Source organism: Cynocephalus volans, chromosome 5, assembly GCF_027409185.1.
Source record: "Cynocephalus volans isolate mCynVol1 chromosome 5, mCynVol1.pri, whole genome shotgun sequence".
Lineage (NCBI taxonomy): Eukaryota > Metazoa > Chordata > Mammalia > Dermoptera > Cynocephalidae > Cynocephalus > Cynocephalus volans.
Genome location: NC_084464.1, coordinates 43,035,658 through 43,055,416, shown reverse-complemented (window position 1 = coordinate 43,055,416; position 19,759 = coordinate 43,035,658). Strand labels below are relative to the sequence as shown.

The 19,759-nt window shown below is 51.9% G+C and overlaps 1 protein-coding gene and 1 non-coding gene across 17 annotated transcripts; one reads left to right on the top strand and one right to left on the bottom strand.

The window, feature by feature from the left end:
• Positions 1-996: 996 nt before the first annotated feature.
• Positions 997-18,915, bottom strand: DDR1 (discoidin domain receptor tyrosine kinase 1). 16 transcript variants are annotated; one of them, XM_063096297.1, is made up of 20 exons: positions 18,825-18,907; positions 18,558-18,696; positions 17,859-17,914; positions 14,747-14,879; positions 14,552-14,654; positions 14,097-14,325; positions 9,734-9,881; positions 9,378-9,477; positions 8,672-8,858; positions 8,316-8,562; positions 7,684-7,779; positions 7,417-7,568; positions 6,475-6,640; positions 5,667-5,777; positions 4,326-4,570; positions 4,042-4,169; positions 3,624-3,842; positions 2,889-3,123; positions 2,148-2,297; positions 997-2,006 (listed from the first exon to the last, which is right to left on the bottom strand). In XM_063096297.1, exons 4-20 carry the CDS (start codon positions 14,835-14,837, stop codon positions 1,866-1,868), a joined length of 2,748 nt encoding a protein of 915 aa, XP_062952367.1. In that variant the 5' UTR covers positions 14,838-14,879; positions 17,859-17,914; positions 18,558-18,696; positions 18,825-18,907; the 3' UTR covers positions 997-1,865. The 16 variants fall into 16 exon arrangements, with proteins under 16 accessions (XP_062952367.1, XP_062952365.1, XP_062952366.1 ...); XM_063096295.1 differs by having other exon boundaries at positions 18,558-18,663; positions 18,825-18,850; XM_063096296.1 differs by lacking the exon at positions 18,558-18,696 and having other exon boundaries at positions 18,825-18,911.
• On the top strand, positions 11,211-11,317 carry LOC134379328 (U6 spliceosomal RNA). Its single transcript, XR_010023732.1, has one exon. It is a non-coding gene; the product is annotated as a U6 spliceosomal RNA (small nuclear RNA).
• Positions 18,916-19,759: the final 844 nt, after the last annotated feature.

Genomic DNA, 19,759 nt, shown 5'->3' with positions numbered 1-19,759 from the left:
TTGTGAATATCATCAACCAAAACCCCAGAGTCTTTATTTCACATGAACTGCCATCTAGACAGGTCTGCCTTGTTCAATACTTGCAACTGATTTTTTTTTTTTTTTTTTTTTTCCCTTTCTAACCAAATTTGAGCTCTGTTAAATGCTCTCTTGGTGATTGTGGCTCATCCTTCCAAGCCTCTGAGATTATTTAGGCCCTTGGTTCTGGCTCCCATCCAAACAGTTCACACCCACTGGGCTATTTGCACACTTGATCAGCCTAATCCAGGGATTCTCCACCTGGGACTCCCAGACCCTCGGGGGAGTCCTAAAATTTGGGCAAGAAAAAGAAATTACACCTTTACTTTTACTAACATCTAACTGAAATTAGCATTTTCTTCAGTTATGAATGTAGGCAAAATCCCCAGTGGTATTAGCAGTACCTGTAGCTTGTCACGAATAGACACCACAGCTATTTTTATATCCCACTACAGTTGTTGTGGAAATCTCAAATTATCATTTATGCTCACTGCTGTTTGGAAAATGTCAGTAGTTATTGCACCTGCCACTAGAACTTGTTATTAAATATATTAAAAAGAAACACGTTACTGTAATTTTTTAACATTTTGGCAAGCTGTTTCCCTTGGTTTCTTTTGTAGTCCTATGTACTTTACGGGTTTTAAAACATAATTCTGAGGAGGAATCAGTAGACCTCTCCAGACTGCCAAAGAGGTCCATGGCCCAAAAAAAGTTGAGAACCCCTGGCCTGATGGAACTCCCTCCAGGCCAACTGCAGAGCATCCCTCTGAGTTGACGTTTATACGTTCATACATTCATGCATTCTCCTGAGGTCCCACAGGCAAAGGCCTGAATGCAGAAAAAGAACACTCTGCTGGGCAAAATAGGTGGTGGGAAATGGAATGGGGAGAGGGAGGGAAAAGAGAAGGAAGAAAGGAAATGGGCTGGGAAGGAGGGCAGGAAGCATTTTACCAAAACGTCAAGAAACCCACTCACAGCTGTGGAAAACTCAACCTTTATTATTACCTGCCTAGTGCAGGGGATTAAAATTGCCTCAAGCTAGGTCCATATATTAGTGTAAAAATCTGTGTCTCTCCCCCCAAAAATGTACAAACCCCAAGTGATTATAGAAAAACCAATGTGGCAGCTACGACAGAGATGTCCAATCCCAGGGCCATGGGCCGTTGCTCCCTCTTTCCCCCTAATCCCAATATTTATTCCACAGAAACATACAGGCTTAGAGAAGTTCTAGCTACAACATGGTAGGTGGGAAGTGGTGATGGCTGAGGGTTGGGGCAGAGGCCACCTCCCAGGTCCAGTGTTTCAGGTGGTGGAGGAGGAAGAAGCCAAAGCTGAGGACAATTCCAGAAATAGGCAAAAGGGAACATCTTTCTCCCTTTCTTGCCCTCCTCACCTCCACAGATTCTCAGCCAGTGGGGTCCAGTGTACGACAGGAAGAGAGAGAGGCTGGGGGCACAGCCACCTCTCCAGGAACCAGTGTTGTCCAGTGGGGCCCAGGTGCTCCAACGGGCCATGTCCAGTGTCTGCCCTGTATTTGCTCCCACCTTTCCCAAGGGGTGGCTAGAGGAGGTCAGAGAGGATCCCATCCACAGGACCAGCTGGGTGGGTGGTGGGGGCTTCTAGGGAGGAAATGGAAGGAGGAACAGGAAGGTACATAAAGCTTGTTCACGGAAAGGGGCATCAGCTCCTTGGTGGGCCCAGCCCACCTGCGCTCCCACTGCCTCTCTCAGAGGTGTTGGGTAGTTGGGAGGGGTTGGGGGTGGGGGTATTGTTGGCTCCTCTTGTTTTAGTGTCTCTGGCTTCTCCTGCATCGCTCCCTGAGGGAGGGGGCATCTGGATGTTGTGATTCACACTGTGTTGAGCGCATCCTCTGCCAGGAACCGATGCAGCTGGGAAAAGGGAGGTCGCTGCTCAGGCTCCCGGCTCCAGCACCGAAGCATCAGCTCATACAGGCCCTGCGGGCAGGCAGGCGGCCGGGACAGGTACACCTGCGTTATGGCAGTATGGATGAGAGGCAGGGAGCAGACAGTCTTTAGTCTGCAAGATGATGAGCTCTGCACCTCCTGCTCCTCCCCCACCCCCACCCTCACCCCAACTTCGGACCCATCTTCCCTCCCCTCCACTCTGACCTGCCGGCCCTGGTCCCTGAAGAACTCCCCTGCGTTCTCGATGACCTGCTCATCAGTGAGCTGCCCAAAGGGCTGGGCCCTGCAGAGCATCAGCACTTCCCACAGGGTAACCCCGAAGGCCCACACATCACTTGCTGTTGTGAACTTCCCCTGGCACATGGAAGAGGAACAAAGGTAGAAAAAGGCATCAGGCAATGTAGACCCTCCCCACTCCTGTGGGGCGGCTGCCCTCACGGCCACTCAGCCCACACCCCAGCCAGACTCCCTCCCAGCTCAGGCTCTCCAGCCTCCTTAGCCAGCCAGCCTACCTTTCCTAACAAGGCTGCTTCTCCCTCCCAGGGGCTCTGCCTTCGTTCTCCATGCTTTGGTCCTCTCTCCTGGACCCTGGCCTATCTGTTCCTTCTACTTACTCATCCTTCTCTGCCCACCCCCCATTTTCTGGACCTGACCTTCTGTCTCCCACCCAACCCCTTTTATCTCCAGCTTCCTCCCTCCCCTTACCTCTCCTTCTCTCCACCACCTGACTCCATCCCCCATACCCACTCTTGGCTCCTAGATCCCTTTCCCATCACACCACAGCTCCCTGTTCTCTCCAGTCCCTTGAGCCAAATGGAATCACATTTTGTAGATGGGAAAACTACACCCAGAGAGAGTGAGTGACTGAGACCACAGAGCTGTGAGTGGCAGCCAGCGTTCTCCTCCACCTGCCCAGCCTCTACCGCCTCTCTTGGGGCTGCTCACCATGAGGATGCACTCCCACGCCATCCACCGGATGGGCAGCACCGCCCGGCCCTGCACGCGGTAATAGTCCCCAGCGTAGAGGTTCCGGCTCATGCCAAAGTCGGCGATTTTGATGGTGAAATTTTCCCCAACCAGGCAGTTCCGTGTGGCCAGGTCCCGATGCACAAAGTTAAGTGTGGCCAGATAGCGCATGCCCGAAGCGATCTGGGCTGCCACATGTAACAACATCTGGTAGCTGAGTAAGGGAGCCAAGAGCAGAGAGTCATTAGGGGGCAGCCCCAGCTGCCTCTCTGCTTCACAGATTCCCATTCAGGAGAAGAAGGGGAGCCCACTCCCCCGGACCAGGTCACTGCTGCTCCCAGTGCAGAGGTAGAATGCCCATGTGGAGGCCAGGGGTAGGTTCCCACTCAACTTCTCTGGTCATCCAACCCCAGGGACCTCTTCTTTTATTATGACCCCCAGTCTGGCCTCAGGCAGAGTGAGGATGAGAGAGTGCAGAAGGGAATTCATGGCAGGGTCCAAGTCCCTTCATCACCCTCACTAGGGTAGTCTCCAGCCTTTCTGTCCAAATTCCTGGATTAGTGTGGTCACATGTGCCTCATCCCAGGCCCCCTCCTGGAACCTCTACTTGCCTCCCCACCCCAGGCTCCCCTCTTTCCTTCTAGGCTGGAGTAAGGGGAGAGGAGACCCTCCTGGGGAGCTCTCAGGGAAGGCCCAACCTGGGTAAGTGAGTACCTGATGGTGGGTCCCTGGACAGCCTCCCCATCTCTAGGGGCCCCTTCAGCCGCCTTGTCCTCCAGCTGGTGGGCGCTGAGGAACTGGTTGAGGTCGCCGTTCTCCATGTAATCAGTAATCATGCAGAGGGGGTCGTCCTGCACACACACGCCCAGGAGCCGAATGATGTTTGGGTCCTTGAGCCTCGACATGATTTTCACTTCCTTCAGGAAATCATTCCTGGACAAGCAGGGAAAAGCTGGCGGAATGCCGAGGGGCAGCCTGCACCTTCCCTCCTGCTCACGTGGGCCAGGCACCCCCACCCCCAGTGCACAGACACCAGCCCTCTGTCAGTCTCTGCTTGCCACGGTTCTCTCTGGGCTGCTCCCCACCCTCCATGGCCTCCCTCTCTTCCTCCTATGCTGACCCTGGTGCTCACCTGGCATTCTTGGTGGCATCTGGCCGTAGGATCTTGACAGCTACCAGCAAGGGGTGTCCCTTGCGAACATTAAGGGGAAAATCAAGACTGACTAGATCTTGAGGGCTCTCCACCTCACACAGGTGCACCTGAGGAAAGAAGGTCATTTTCTAGGAGGTCAGAGGGTCAATTGGGACAACACAGTCCCAGACAACTAAGGTTCCTGGCCAAGGGGGATGTGCAGGCATGACATTAGAGCTCTGCTCAGGTCAGACATTTGATGGCTGGGCAGGCAACCTCCTTACCTCCCCAAACTGGCCCTCGCCAAGCTTCTCCTTGAAGCGGAGCTGTGACCGAGGGAAATCCACTCTGGGGGGTCCATCCCCAGCCACCCCTGGGGGCAGCGCAGGCACAGCATAGGTGTTGCCCCCGGTGACACCCTGCAGGGTGACAATGTCAGCCTCGGCATAATGGGGGACGCTGTTCTGGGGAGGTGGGGGTAACAGTGGGGCACCTGGCTTCTCAGGCTCCATGTAGTCCCCACTGCAGGCTGGAAGGGTGAGGGGAAAGAAGACGAGACGAGTCATCAGGAACAGCCCCCTAGAGTCGTGGGTCTCCACCCCAGCCTCCCAGAGGCCTCCATGTCTCCCAGTTGGATGAGAGACTGGGGCTATCTGTATCTTCCCTGATACTCCACCCACCAAGCTCAAACCAGAGAAGACACTGGCCTGGAGTGAGACTTAGCTGTTTCAGAGAAAGTTTTCAAGGCAGTGGAAATGGCTGAGCAAAACCTGTCATAAAGTCTTACTCTCTAGGGGTCTCCCAGCATAGCCCAGACCAGGAGATACATCTTGGCTGCAAGAGAAATTCCTCTACCCACTATCAATGGAAGAAGGATGGTCCCAGCCATCCAGTCACCCTCCACTTTCCAAACCCTTGTCCTGCTCACTGCCAGCTCCCTCTCCTTCACTTAGCTGTTCTCCCCCTGCTGTCAGCCTGGCTCCTCCGTGCCACTGTTACCCAAACCTTCCCAATCCAACATACCAAGCTGAAAGACAAGCAGAGACAGGGGCACACAGAGGGGGAGAGGGTAACAGGTTCTCATGGCCCCCACAACAGGTTGTCTACAGACAGGAGAGGAAGCAGAGCTGTCTCCTCTTAGCCCTGGGGAGGGGGCCACAATGAGAAGGCACACGAAGGAGAGGAGGAGCAGACAGAAAGGGTGGGGGCGTGAGCCTTCACCTCTGGGACTGCAGAGAGAGGACACATGGGGAGAGGGCAAGCGCCCAGGGGGGAGGCCCTCCTCCTCGAAGCTCTAGAGAGAGGGGAGAACAAAGGAGGAGTTACAGGAGAGCCTGGGGCCACCACAGCAACCTCCTCTCTAGCTCGGGAGAGCTGAAGAGATGGGATGGAAGAGGAGGAGGGGGAGAGAGCTGAGAACCAGTAAGCTACTCCTCAGTTCAAGGGGGAGGCTTATGGAGTAAGAAGCTGCAGAGGTGAGCTAGGGGCACAAGAGCTTCTTCCTTGGGAGCTCAGGAGAGCAAAAGAGGCCACAGTGAGGAGGAGGGAGTGCAAGGTGTGAGGGCTTTTCCCTGCCCCAGTAGAGGTATGGGGAGCCTGGCAGAGCCCAGGGCAGAGGGGCTTACCCTGGGTGTTGGTGGGTTTGGCCCAGGCGGGTGTGAGGGGGCCCGGGCCTCGAGGGGGACGGGCGTAAGTGGCCAGAAGGAGGCGGTAGGCTGGATTGGAGAGCAGCAACGCTGTCGGGAGAAGGAGAGGGGGAGACACGGGGAAGGGATGAGACTCAGGCTAGACAGACAGGGAGACCTGGAATAGGGCAAGACCAGGGCTTGATGGGAATTAATGTACTGAGACAGAGATGGGATAAAACAAGGACCTAGAGAGTGATGAATAGCTGGATGGGTAATGAATGCACAGATAGGTGAATGATGGATGGGTGAATAGATGATGGATGGATGAGAAACAGATGGTTGGATGGATCGATGGATGATGGGTGGGAGGATGCGTGGATGGATGGATGGGTGGGTGGGTGGATCTTGATAAATGAATGGGTGATGGATGGATGAATGTATATATGAATAAAGATGGATGGATGGAAGGAAGGAAGGAAGAAACAAACATGGTAAGTCTAGAAGAAAGAAGAGGGGCCAGGGAGTCACAATGAAAAGATACAACAAAGAGAGAGAGATACATGTGTGACACAGAGACAGGATGAGACCACTGGACATTATGGCTAATACATGGGAAATTCTTGAGGGAGATTATTGGTAGGGACATGGAGTGATATAGAGGGTGACCAGGGACACAGAAATAAGAAAATGAGTTGAAACTGGGAAAGACAGGAAAAGAAGAGAATGAGAAAGGAGAAGGAAAGGGATAAAATTAAGAAAACAGGCAGAGAGGACAGAAATGGGACTGGAACAAGGCAGGTCTTACCAGAGCCATTGGGGACACAGGGAGCAGAGTGGGGCGGATTCCCACGAGGCCGGGGCTCCTGGTAAGGGGGTGGCTCTCGAGGACCCGGGCGGTTGTTGATGAGGATGGTGTCCCCAGGGACAGAGAGGTGAACCGTAAGTTCCTCTTCTAATACCCGCCGCTCAGCCTTGTTGTGGGGAATGGGAAACGTTAACCGTGGCCACTGCTTAACACGCTTGCTGGCACTTTGTTGAGGACCATACTTATGTTCTGTCTTTTCGTCCTCACAACAGTCCTGTAGTTGTAGCTACTAAAGCTCCATTCACAGGTGAAAAAACTGAAGCTCAAGAGCATTAATGCAACTTCCTGTATGTCCCCCAGTGGGATTCCAACTCACATCTGGCCAGCCCATAATTAGCAAGCTTGATGCGTGTCACCACCACTGGACCCTTGCTGGAAGACATGGGCTGGGCTGTGCCAGGCATCTTCCATTTGTCCCTGAGGCTGCACTCTCCACCCTTTCCACCCTGCTTCTACCCCAAGAGGCTGGCAGTGGGGACTGCATCAACAGGCATGGCTTGGGGTAGCCAGAGAGGAGCCCCAGCAGGAGTTATTGGGGAGGGCAGGAAGAGAGATCAGGTGTTTATTCTCCCAGCCCCTCCCTGAGGGGTTGGCCCTGGCCAGCTGCTGCTCTCAAGGTGCCCTGTCCACAGACTCACCCCTCCTGGGTTCTGGTAACTGCCACCTCCCCTTGCCTGGCAGGCCCAGGGATGGGGAACTGCCTGCTCCCCGTGAGTCCCATACACCCTGCCCACATTTGTGTAAAGGGTCTTTTTACAAAGCTCTCCTCTGATTATGCTCATTAGACTGAGTCTGTCAACCTGACTTATTCAGGGATCTGGACACACACTGGTCTTGGCCCGGCCTCCCTCTCCACATGCACAGCCCACCAGCTCTGCCCACCTTGCTTAGGAGCCTGCGCCAGTGCAGGCGCCAGAGCATGAGGGCAATGATGAGCAGCAGCAGCAGTATGATGGCTACCAGGCAGCCAATGAGGATGGCGGTTGGGCTCCCCTCAGCCTTGGCCACGGGCTGCTGGCCCCTGGGCTCCAACTCTGGCAGAGGCAGAAGGATCAGCACCACAGGAGGCTTCCCACCCAACCTGAGGGGAGGCCTGGGGAGGAACGGTGCACAGGGTCCCATGCCCGGAGGAGGCCCAGGGCTGCTCACCCAAGCTGCTAAAGTTGGTGGGAGGTGGGCCAGGTGGCCACCAGGGGGCTGGCGGGAAGGTGCCCCCCAGAGCTGGAGAGGAGTCATTGATCACATCTGGGGAGATGGAAGAGAAGAGAGAGTCAGATGAGGAGGAGGAGGAGACCCAAGGGAGGCAGCGTGCATGAGACCTGGGGAATGGAGCTGTTGGGTAAAGGAGCAGAACAGGCAGAGGGGTGGTAGGATGAGGTCTGGAAGTCCCTGGCTATGGTGGACATTAAACCTTTAGCTGCTGGATTGTCGGGAAGTGGAGGGCTCCTGGGGCAGCCCAGGGTGAGGGTTCTGGGTATCAGGAGACTTAGAAAACAGGTTATTCTCAACTCATACAGAAGTAGTCAGTGTTTTAACAATCAGTACTGTCATGCAGGCTCACTGTCAGTCATGGTGAGGGGCTCATGAAAGAAAGACAGCTATGCAGGGAATAGGAGGGGGAAAGGGACTCCAATTATTTTGGGCACCCCTGCTTAAGAAGTGTCCTGGGTAGTGGGTAGGTATGATGCCAGGAATGGATATTTTGGGGGCACTGCAGGATTATGAATGAAATTAGTTGGCAATCCTAGGAGTTGGGGATTGGGTGTACTCCAGGAGCTTACCAGAGATGAAGGAGATTTCGCTGAAGAGTAACCAAGGCCCCGCAAAGAGGAAGCGGCACTGCAGAAAGCGCCCCACGCGGCCGCCCAGGGGCATTGAGACAGCCCGGGCTCTGGGGTCACCCAGGCTGCCCCCCAGGGCATGGCGCACAGGCTCCCCCTCCCAGGCCATGGCAGGGCCACGTTTGAAGCGACATTCCACCCCACCAGGCAGGCGGGCTCCCAGAGTGTGCATGTTGTTACAGTGGATCTAGGGGGAAGGGAGGAGGGTCACAGGGTTAAGGCTAGGAGAGCCCCAGGGGCACCCCAGCAGCAACCACCTGGCTTCAGAGCCCTCCCTGAGAACCAGGCTCACTCACCTGCATGGCCTGGAAAGCCCTCAGCCGGTCAAACTCAAACTCCATCTCCACATAGCCACCGGGAAAGCTGTGGTTGCTCCATCCCACATAGTCATAGCCTGGCCAGACCCGCAGCTCCTGGCTCTTCCTAAAATCATCCAGCCCTACCACGCCATCTGCCAGCTGGCCCAGACCACCATACTGCAGCCTGGAGAGGAGGGGACCAAGAGGAGGTTGGAAAGGAAGACGGTATTGACCATTCAGGTACTCTATGCCCCTCCCTGCAGTGGCCTGGCCTGCCTGGCTCCCATCCACAGGTCCCATTCCCACCCCATCCCACCTCAACCTCACACAGCTCTCTGTTCTCTTCTCCCCACATCCCCCAGCTATCACAGGTACTTTGCAGGTCACACACATACTGCACAAAGGCACCACCTCTAAGGCGTGCCATTCAATCTATGATGTGTGGATTTGTCTGTGTATTTATCATGGCAATTTCCAAAAGATGTGTCTTAGCAAAGGGTGGCTTTTTCTAAAACGCTAAGTGTCATATGGGCTAGTGATTGCCCTGCTACCCTTCATTCCTGGTCCTGTCCCTTGAGGCCCCACCTAACCAAACCCTTTCCCCAGTCCTTCCATCTCACTGCTCAGACTACTTATTGCCCTCACACACACTGTCCTCCCTCCCATCCCAGACTCTACGCCCTGCAGGGCCCGCGCCTCTCACCCGCCAACAGTATGTCCATCGTAGGTGGAGTCGTTGAGGTGTACGGCCTCAGATAAGTACATGGTCTGCCCCACAGGGGCTGTGTAAGACAGGAGGCCATCTGGGGCAGGGTGGGAGGAGGGGTGTTAGAGGCATGCCACCTCCATCGCCCAGCCCTGCATCAGACATGGACGGGTCTCAGGCCCCTTTCTCATATCCCTCCACTAGTATGGAGGAGGTGATGTTGGCCAGTATTCTCCTCACTCAGAGTGGGAGCTTCCCAAGAGGAGAAAGAGGATCCTGGATGCCCTGCTCCACATCCCCTACCCCCCAGTCCCCAGGACAGGAAATAGACTCTCACGGGCTGACCTACTCACCCCTCCAGAGGCAGCCATAGAGCTCCACCCGCAGACAGACGCTCATGACCCGGTCAGCCCGGGGGTAGAAGCGAACCAGCCGGGCCACCATAGGCGGACCAAGGTCCTTCAGCACCACTCCCTCAGGGTCCTCATTACCTGAGATCACCTGTGGGCCAGGAAACTGAGGGTGGATGGCTGGAAAGGGCTCCAGATCACACCTAACTTCCCAACTACCAGCTGCTTCCTGGCTCAGCCCACAGTGGCCACTCAGGGACCTCTGAAGGGTGGTGCCCACCACACAGCTCTGTGGGGCACAGCCAGGCATTTATGAAAAGAGGGTCTGACACCTCTCTCGGACCCGATGGTCCATGCTCAAATTCCTCTCCCCTTGCCTGGCTCCACACATTTGTCTCCAAGCCACTCATTGCATTGCACCCAGTTTCTACCCAGTCCCTCACAGTCCTGCATCCCTGTCTCAGTTTCCCCTCTTGTTTCACCCCATCCCTTCTGTTCATTCAGCAGAAGTTGACTCAGTGCCCACTCTGCGCCAGGTGTGTTCTCAGTGGTAAACATCAGTCCCTCCCCTTACAGGACTGAGATTCCAGCAGGAGAAGCAGCTGTGAAGAACAAGAGGCAGGGTGACAGAGCAGTGGGGCAGGGGGTGGGGGAGATCAGAAAAGACTCTCTGAAGAGGTGACATCTTGGGGAGAACTGAATGGAGAGCCTGTGGACATCTGGGGGAGGAGCTTTCTAGACACAGAGAACAGAAAGTGAAAATGTCTGAAGCTGTGGAAATAAGCCCTGACTTGTTCCAGGAACCGCAAGAAAAGCAGTGTAGTCAAGGTGGGGCAAGAAGCAAGAGATGTAGGCAACAGCCAGGACAGGCTAAGCAATCTGCACCCAGCTAAGGAGCCAAGCTTTTGTTCTGGCAGAGTGGAAAGCCACTGGAGGGGTGGGAGCTAGGTGTGACATATATGATTTACATTTTCTAAGATATACTGTATGTAGCCCCTGGGTGGAGATTTGACTTCAGGCAGAAGCAGGGAGAACAGTTTGGAGACCACTGCATTCATCTAAGCTGGAGATGGTATGTACTTGACCTAAGCAGTGGAGGTGGAGTGGTGAGAAGTGATCGGATTCAGGAAATGCCAGTGAAGTAGAACAGACTGGCCCTGCTGATGCTTTGGAAGAAGGTGAGGGAAAAAGAGGAATCAGGGATATCATCTTAGTTTATGGCCTGGGCAACTGGAAAATGTGGTACAATTTCCTGAGCTGGAGAATGCTGAGGGAGGAGCATGTTTGGAGTGGGCGTGGAAATCGAGTTCAGCTTGGGAGGTTAATGGCAAGCTTGAGATGCCCATTAGACATCTAGGTGGAGAGGTCCAGAAGGTGGTCAGGTTTGCAATATTGGATGGAACTCAGCAGGGAGGCTTGGTCTGGAGATATTCACTGGAGAGTCATCAGTGTATAGGAGGTGTTTAAAGTGTAGGAGGAAGCACTCACTTTGGCAGCACATATACTAAAATTTGAATGATACAGAGAAGATTAGCATGGCCCCTATGTAAGAATGACATGCAAATTTGTGAAGTGTCCCATATTTTTTAATACACCATGATTAAGTGGGATTTATCCCAGGGATGCAAGGATGGCTCAACATATACAAATCAATTAATGTGATACATCACATCAACAGAATGAAGGACAAAAACCATATGATCATCTCAATAGATGCAGAAAAAGCATTTAATAAAATTCAACATCCCTTCATGATAAAAACTCTCAACAAATTAGGTACAGAAGAAAACAATATCAACACAATAAAGGCCATAAATGACAAACCCACAGCTAATAACACACTGTACGGAGAAAAGTTGAAAGTTTTTCCTCTACAAATAGGAACAAGACAAGGATGCCCATATGCTCACCACTTTTATTTAACATAGTACTGGAAGTTCTAACCAGAGCAATCAGGCAAAAGAAAAAAACAAAATGCATCCAAATTGGAAAAGACGAAGTTAAACTGTCCCTATTTATACACAACATGATCTTATATATAGAAAAACCTAAAGACTCCACCAGAGGACTCCTAGACAAATTCAGCAAAATTGCAGGGTAAAAAATCAACATATAAAAATCAGTAGCATTTCTATATACCAACAAACTAGCAGAAAAGAAATCAAGAAAGCAATCCCATTTACAATAGCTACCAAAAAAATAAAATGCCTAGGATTAAAGTTTTTTGGTTTTGTTTGTTTGTTTTCCAGTGGCTGGCTGGTGAGGGGATCCAAACCTTTGACCTTGGTATTATAACACCTACTCTAACCAACTGAAATAACCTAACCAGTCAGCCCCTAGGAATTAATTTAACCAAGGAGGTGAAAGATCTCTACAATGAAAACCACAAAATATTGATGAAAGAAATTAAAGAGGACACAAAAAAGTGGACAGACATTCCATGTTCATGGATTGGAAGAATTAATATTGTCAAAATGACTATACTGTCCAAAGCAATCTACAGATTCAATGCAATCCCAATCAAAATACCAATGATATTCTCCATAGAAATAGAAAAAAAATCCTAAAATTTATAAGGAACCACAAAAGGTTCCAAACAGTCAAAGGTGTGTCCTGAGCAAAAAGAACAAAGCTGGAGGCATTATATTACCTGACTTCAAAATATACTACAAAGCTATAGTAATCAAAAGAACATGGTACTGGCACATGGACCAATGGAAGATAATAGAGAACCAAGAAATAAATCTATGCATCTACAGCCAACTGATTTTTGACAAAGGTACCAAGAACATACATTGGGGAAAGGACAGCCTTTTCAATAAATGGTGATGTGAAAACTGGGTATCCATATGTAGAAGAAAGAAACTAGACCCCTATCTCTCACCGTATACAAAAATCAACTAAAAATGCATTAAAGACTTAAGTGTAAGACCCGAAACTATGATACTACTAGAAGAAAACATAGGGGAAACACTCCAAGACATTATAGCGAAGACTTCTAACATAGGCAACCAAGGCAAAAATAGACATATGGAAGTACAACAAACTAAAAAGCTTCTGCACAGCAAAAGAAACAACCATCAGAATGGGAAAAAAATATTTGCAAACTATTCATCCAACAAGGGATTAATATCCTAAATATACAAAGAACTTAAACAGTGCAACAGCAAAAAACCCCAAATAATCTGATTAAGAAATGGGCAAATGACCTGAATAAACATTTCTCAAAGGAAGACATACAAATGGCCAACAGGTATATGAAAAAATGCTCAACATCACTAATCATTAGGGAAATGCAAATCAAAACCACAATGAGATATCATCTTACCCCAGTAAGAATGGCTATTATCAAAAAGACAAAAAATCACAATGCTGGCGAGGATGTAGAGAAAAGGGAACTCTTATACACTGTTAATTGGAATGTAAATTAGTACAGCCATTATGGAAAACAATATGGAGGTTCCTTAAAAAACTAAAAATAGGGGGATGGACCGTGGCTCACTTGGGAGAGTGTGGTGCTGAAAACACCAGGTCAAGGGTCGGGATCCCCTTACCAGTCATCTTTTTAATTAAAAAAAAAAAAAAAAAAAACTAAAAATAGGACTACCATATGATCCAGCAATCCCACTGCTGGATATTTATCCAAAGGAAAGAAAATTTACATACTGAAGTGATATCTGCACCCCATGTTTATTGCAGCATTATTCATAATACCCAGGATACAGAATCAACCTACGTGTCCATGGAGAGATAAATGGATAAACACATTGTGGTATACATACACTATGGAATGCTACTCAGCCATGAGAAGGAATGAAATCCTGTCATTTATGGCAACATGGATGAGCCTAGAAGACATTATGTTAAGCGAAATGTCAGGTGCAGAGAGATGAATACCAAATGTTCTCACTCATATGTGGGAACTAAAAAATAATAATAATAATATTAAGTTTAACTTTTACAAGTAAAGAGTAGAATTGTGGTTACTAGAAGCTGGGAAGGGGAGGGGGGATAAGGAGAGGTTGGTGAATGCACACAGAATTATGACTAGATAGGAAAAAGTTCTAGTGGTCTACAGTACGCCTAGGCATCTATAATCAACAATTATTTATTGTGTGTTCTCAAATGGCTATGAGAGAGGAGCTCAAATTTTTTATCACAAAGAAATTACAAAGTTTTGCAGCGATGAATATGCTAATTATCCTGTCACAAAATGTATACGTGTATTGAAATATTACTCTGTACCCCATCTATATGTACAATCAATATGTGTCAATTAAAAAATAAATTCTTTTTTTTAAAAAAAGTGTAGCTGGAAGAGAGTGGAGAGCCAACCTCCCCTGGGCACTTCCTCTGCCAGCCTCACCTCCTGACCCCAGCGGTCCTTCCAGTCCATCCAGTGCTGGCCATCCCGGGAGTAACGCAGCCGGTAGCTGCGGGAGAACTCCTTGCCCAGGCCCCCGGCATGCCGCCCTTGGGTGCCCACCAGAGCCACCAGGTGCAGCCGCTGTAGATCCACCTGCAGGTACTCCTCCTCCTTGGGAAACACGGACCCTGCAGGGCACCAGGCCCCATCCCCATCACTGCTCTCCAACCTGGGTGGGGGAAGGAGGTCACAGGGAACATCACACAGCACTAGGTCACAGAGCCCTAGGTTTGCCTCTGTCTCTGATATTTAACCACCCCCATCCTGGACTGCAGGAGTTTCACCGGCATGGGCCCTCTCAAAAGACTCTTGGTTTGGCAGAGGTGTTGGAAGGGCAAGTAGAGGTCTCAGGAGCCCCCTGGGGCAGCCTTAGGTGTGCAAGGTGTGTCAGGTACCTGCTGTGGTGGGCAGCAGTAGAGTCCGACCAGGAGCTGGAGGCAGAGATGTCACTGTCTGGGATGGTCCGGTCCTGCATGCCCAGGGCATAGCGGCACTTGGCTGGATGAACACAGGCATGTGACGGGTCAAGGCCCCTAGCTCTCTGCCCACCAAGCCCCATCCCTTAGGGACTCAAGATTCATTCTCCTCACCAGGGTCAAAATGGCCCTTCATGTCAGTATCTCCATTTGCCACCAAGAGCAGCAGCAGCAGCAGTAGAGATGAGAGGGCCCCTGGCCCCATAGCTCCTGATCACTCAGGTTTAAGGGGGTGGGGGCAGCATCTCTGCAGGGGACAAGGTGGGTAGTGGGGTAAGTTAATCAGGGGGATTGAGTCACAGCCAACAGCAACAGACAAGAGAGAGAGAATGTGCTGCTTTGGGGATAAAAGCAATAAAATGACAACAGTAATTGTTTAACAGCATCAGGTATATTTTTAGAATGCTTCCCATGTGCCACTGAGCTAAACCCTTAAGCAGAATCCATAATTTTATCTCACAGTCACTTTATAAGGTGGATACTGTTACTATCCACATTTAACACATGAAGAAACTGGGGCAGAGATCAGTTAAGTAACTTGTCTAAAGTCCCAATACCCTAATGTGTAAAGGGCAAAATACCTTATAAACAATGGCTTTGAACAAAAACCAAATCTGCAAAAAATGTTTATAACGAACTTAACAGAAAAATGGTTAATAATTATAATAAACTAAGAACTCTTACAAATTGATAAGAAAAATATATATATAAACAACCCAACAGAGAAATAGCCAAAGAATTTCGATAGTTGTTTCACAGAAGAACAAAGCCAAGTTGCAAACAAGCTTTTTTTTAAAATAGTCAAAATCACCAGAGTCAGGGAAATACAAATCAGACTGACAAAATGCTTTTAAGGCTATAACATCTGTAGGTGGTGGAGAGTGACAAAAAGGGAGCCACTGTGCTCAACAGCAGAAGTGTAGTGCTATCACCTATTTGGAAAGCAATCTAGCAATATCTATTGTACTTGCAAATGCACATCTCCTTCAACCCAGCATTTCCCCTCCTGATGATCTAACCAAAGAGAGGTGGAAAAGCACCAGGAACAAAGAACAATGTGCCAAGATGTTTATGATGGCACCTTTGTAAGCACCCAAATCTGTAAGCCATGCGAATGCCCTTAGGGGACTGGCTGGAAAAAAAAAAATTAAGGCTCATGGACTACTATGTGGTTATGAAAAACTAACAAGTACCAATAAACCTCTGACTTGGTATGATTTCCTTGTGCAGCTGTTGAATATGAAAAGCAAGATACAGAAGTATAAAGAATTATCCACCTTTTGCAAACAAAGAATAAACCAACTGCTGCATTTGTATATATAAAGTACTTGTACATATGTCTAAAGAGAGGGGATATGTAATAGAATAAAACACAAGTTAACATGAATGAGGCAACAGAGGGAAAAGCAAACAAAAAGGGAAAAGACTGGCTGGTTCTATCATGTTTCCAAAACCTGTAACATATGGTAACATTTATACATTTATGTAAAATCATGTGATGTATAAAAGAATATAAAAATCATTTTGATTTTTAAAAAAGAAAGGTGTTCCAGAAAAGGTTGGACAACTCCTTGCTGAGGATTTGATAGATTAAACATCAGAGAAGCCTAGATCAGCTGACCCTGGTCCTTCCCACCTAGGATCACAGAATTCTAACAGAAGTGGGGGACCCCAGCACCTCCAACCTTACTGTCCGCTATAGCCTTCTAGGCCCAGAGTGGTCCCTGGAAGACCAACAACCTCGGCAACACTTGGGAGCTTGGGAGAAATGCAGAATCTCAGACCCCATCCTAGACCTGCTGAATCAGAATCTGCATTTTAATACCATGCACAATGCCCTTTAAAGTGTGAGAATCCCTATTCTGTTCCTCATGGGACCCAGGCAACTTACTCCACCTAAAACTATTCCAACTGCATCTCCTTACAAATCCAGGTATCTATTCTCCCCTGCCCAGCTGCAGGAAAAGCTATCCTGTGCCGATCCCAGACCCTGCACTGAATTCTTCCGGCACTGAGGGATCCTACTGCCATCTCTCACACCCTACCTTACCCTGACATCAGGTCCAAAGCATCCTGTCCCCAGCTCTCCCTGCTCTGCCTTCCCTTTCTGAGGCCCAGACATCCCTTCCCACTTTCTGAAGGTGGCTGCATCTGCAGGCAGAGGCCACGGCTGAGGAAAAGGCTAAGTTGCCTTGGAGATGAGGGCGGGTCTAAAGACAGGGAAGCCAGGTCACCCCAGGAGGTAGGAGGAGTGGGGGGAGACTCCCCCATCCCTTTGTCCTCCTCCAGCTGCTCCCACAATGCTCTAGGGCAGGAATGTAAGAGGCAGCTGAGACCCCACAGCTCTGAAGCAGCAGCTGAGGGAGATGACTGAGTTCCGGGGGGCACTCAGTTATCAAAGGAGAAACTGAACCAGAAGACATCATGCCTGCTCCCTTGGGGTACAGCACCAGAGTCCCAGGAGACTGGCCAGGAATTCCTGGGTGCCACTCTCCACCCCCACCTCTCTCGGGAACAGCGTGGCCCTTGTTCCCCTGGGTAACCTTCATGCCTATCCCAGATGAGTCATCATCAGAGCCAGACAGAGTTGAGAGGAGCCTGGGGCAGAGATACAAAGACAGGCAGAGGATAGGAGGCAGGGGGAGACAGAGCGAGAAACACAAAGCAAGAGGTAAATAGAGCAGGCTCAGAAACACAGGCATAGATCCAAGCTGAAAAACAGAGGAGCACAGAGACTTCTAGGCAATCCATTCTCTAACGTCTCCAGTCACCCCATCTCTCTCCACTGGATCTTGACCCCACACACAGCCAGATACACAGTGACAGGCCCAGAAGACCTACTCCAATCCCACTCTGCCCCACCCCACCCCATTACAACCAATTACAAGCCAAGGGCCAGGACACCCTGACTCAGGTTCACTCTCCTCCCACCCCAATCACCACCTCCCACCCTAGACAACAACACCCACACAGCTCTGTATATACACACAGACGCACACACACACACACACACACACACACACACACACACACACACACACACACACACACACACACACACACACACACACGTGGTCAGACATGGGAACTTACTGAGCTGGCTGTAAACACTTGGGCTAAATGTAGTATGCACACACACCTCTCAGTGTCTCACAGACAAGCCCTCACAGACTTTCAGGGACAAGGCAGGCACAGATGCTCATGTACACATCAACTCCATCCACACCTTGGCATTCTTAAAAGTCCAGTCCCATCGCGAAGGGAATAGCCATCTTCAGACACCTGTGGACACGAAACGACACACACTACATGCTCCTGTCATCAGAAGACAGTATGAGACACACACTCGAGCCCTCAGGCACAGGATCCCAAGAGAACTGGGGCCCACCCCCTAATACCAAGCCAGAGCGAGGTCAAGGGACTGAGGAACGGGTAGACGTCTGGTGGAAAGACTGGCAATAAGAACAAGAGCCATTTCTCCATTTTCCCACACTCTACTTTCACCTGTCTCCACTGTACCCTCAATTCTGGGCACACCTACATCCCCTCAACAACAGTGAGTCCCAGCGCCGGGCTCTGGCTGAGGGCAGAGATGCTGGAGAGGAATGTGCAGCCGGCAGGGGACCTGTGCAGTGAAGGCCTGGGGGCGTTGGGGGTGGGACCGGATCGGTGATGCTCCCCGGGCAGCGACGTTATCTCATGACAGAACCAACTGACTGACCCTCCAGCGTGGATGAGCGGCCCTCACTGGTAGGGTAGAGTGTCTGTCCCTCTCTCTGCCCGGCTGCGGCCAGGCTGACCAACTGGGGGTCGGCTGGGTGGAGGCTTAACAGTTAGTAGACGCCCTCAGGGACTGGCCAGGTGGAGGGCAGGCCCGGTTCTCCAGGGGGCGGATAAGATGATTCAGCGCGCGACCTAAGAGCACCTGTCCTCCTGGGGCTCCGTTCCTCCACGCTGAGTAAAGGAGGGTCCTTCCTCAGTGCTGGAGCATGTCAGGGGCTCCCTCCGTTTTCAGACAGTAAGCCAGAACACTGGGGAGGTGGGACGGGACCGACCTAGACGAGCTGGACAAACAAGTACAGCCCCGGCACAGGGCCGTCCTGCCTCCTCCGCCGACCCTCCCGCTCCCCTGCAGCCCCGGGCCTCCGCCCTCGCCCCCCGCCCCGAGGGGAGCTCCCGCCGCTCGCCCTACCTCTCCTGGCTCTTCCCGGCAGACCCAGGCGTCCGACCCCGGAGTGGGGCCTCCGCGGCGGCTGGGCGAGGGGAGGGGCGAGGCGCAGGGAGCCAGGAGCCGGGAGCGGGAGGCGCCGGCGGGGCTCGGGTGTCGGGAGGCGGCTCCCGCGAGCAGCTGTCGGGGGCCTGTTCCGGGGAGAGGAGCAGGGCTGGGGCGGCTCGGGCCCAGGCGCCGCCTCCCCCGCGCCTCGGCTCCCCTCCGGCCTCCTCCCGCCCCTCGCTCCCTCCTTCTGCCTTCCAGCCGCGCGTCGCGCGTTCGGGCTCGCTGCCCTCCCTTCCCCCTCCCGGGCCGAGCGGTCCCCGCGGCTCCCACGCCCAGCGCCGCCCTCCGGCCGCGCTCCCCTCCGCCCCGCCACGCCCACCGCATTCCCCCGCGCGCCCGGCCTCCCCCAGGTAACCAGCCGCGGTCCCCTCCGCGCGCCGCGCACTCTCCCGGGAAGCCCAGCTCGCCGCGCCCTGCCCGCTCCGGGCCCAACCCCCCACTCACAGCCCACTCCTGTGTTCCCCACAAATGAGAACCACCAAAACCCAGGCCCCGGGTCCGGCTGCAGCGCCGCTCAGGACCTCCCCCACCAGCAGGCCCCACGAGGGGATGGCCCCCTCCCTACTTCTGGGCTCGGTTCCTGGAGAGAGAGGCAACTAGGAGCAGCCCCAGGACACAGAGGAAGGAGCAGGTTCCCACAGGCCCGGCGCCGAGCCCTGCAGCGGGAGCTCGGATGGGGGAAGGGAGCAGGGCTCACCTGTCCAGCCAGACTCGCTCTTTTCACCCCACCAACCTTAGCTTCTCTCTGGCACCCTCTGGGCTCCTGTCCCCAGCAGCCCAACCTAGATGGCCCCAGAGCCTGATGGCCGGCCGCCTCTCTCCTAGCCCCTTCATCTCTCTACCACTCCTTC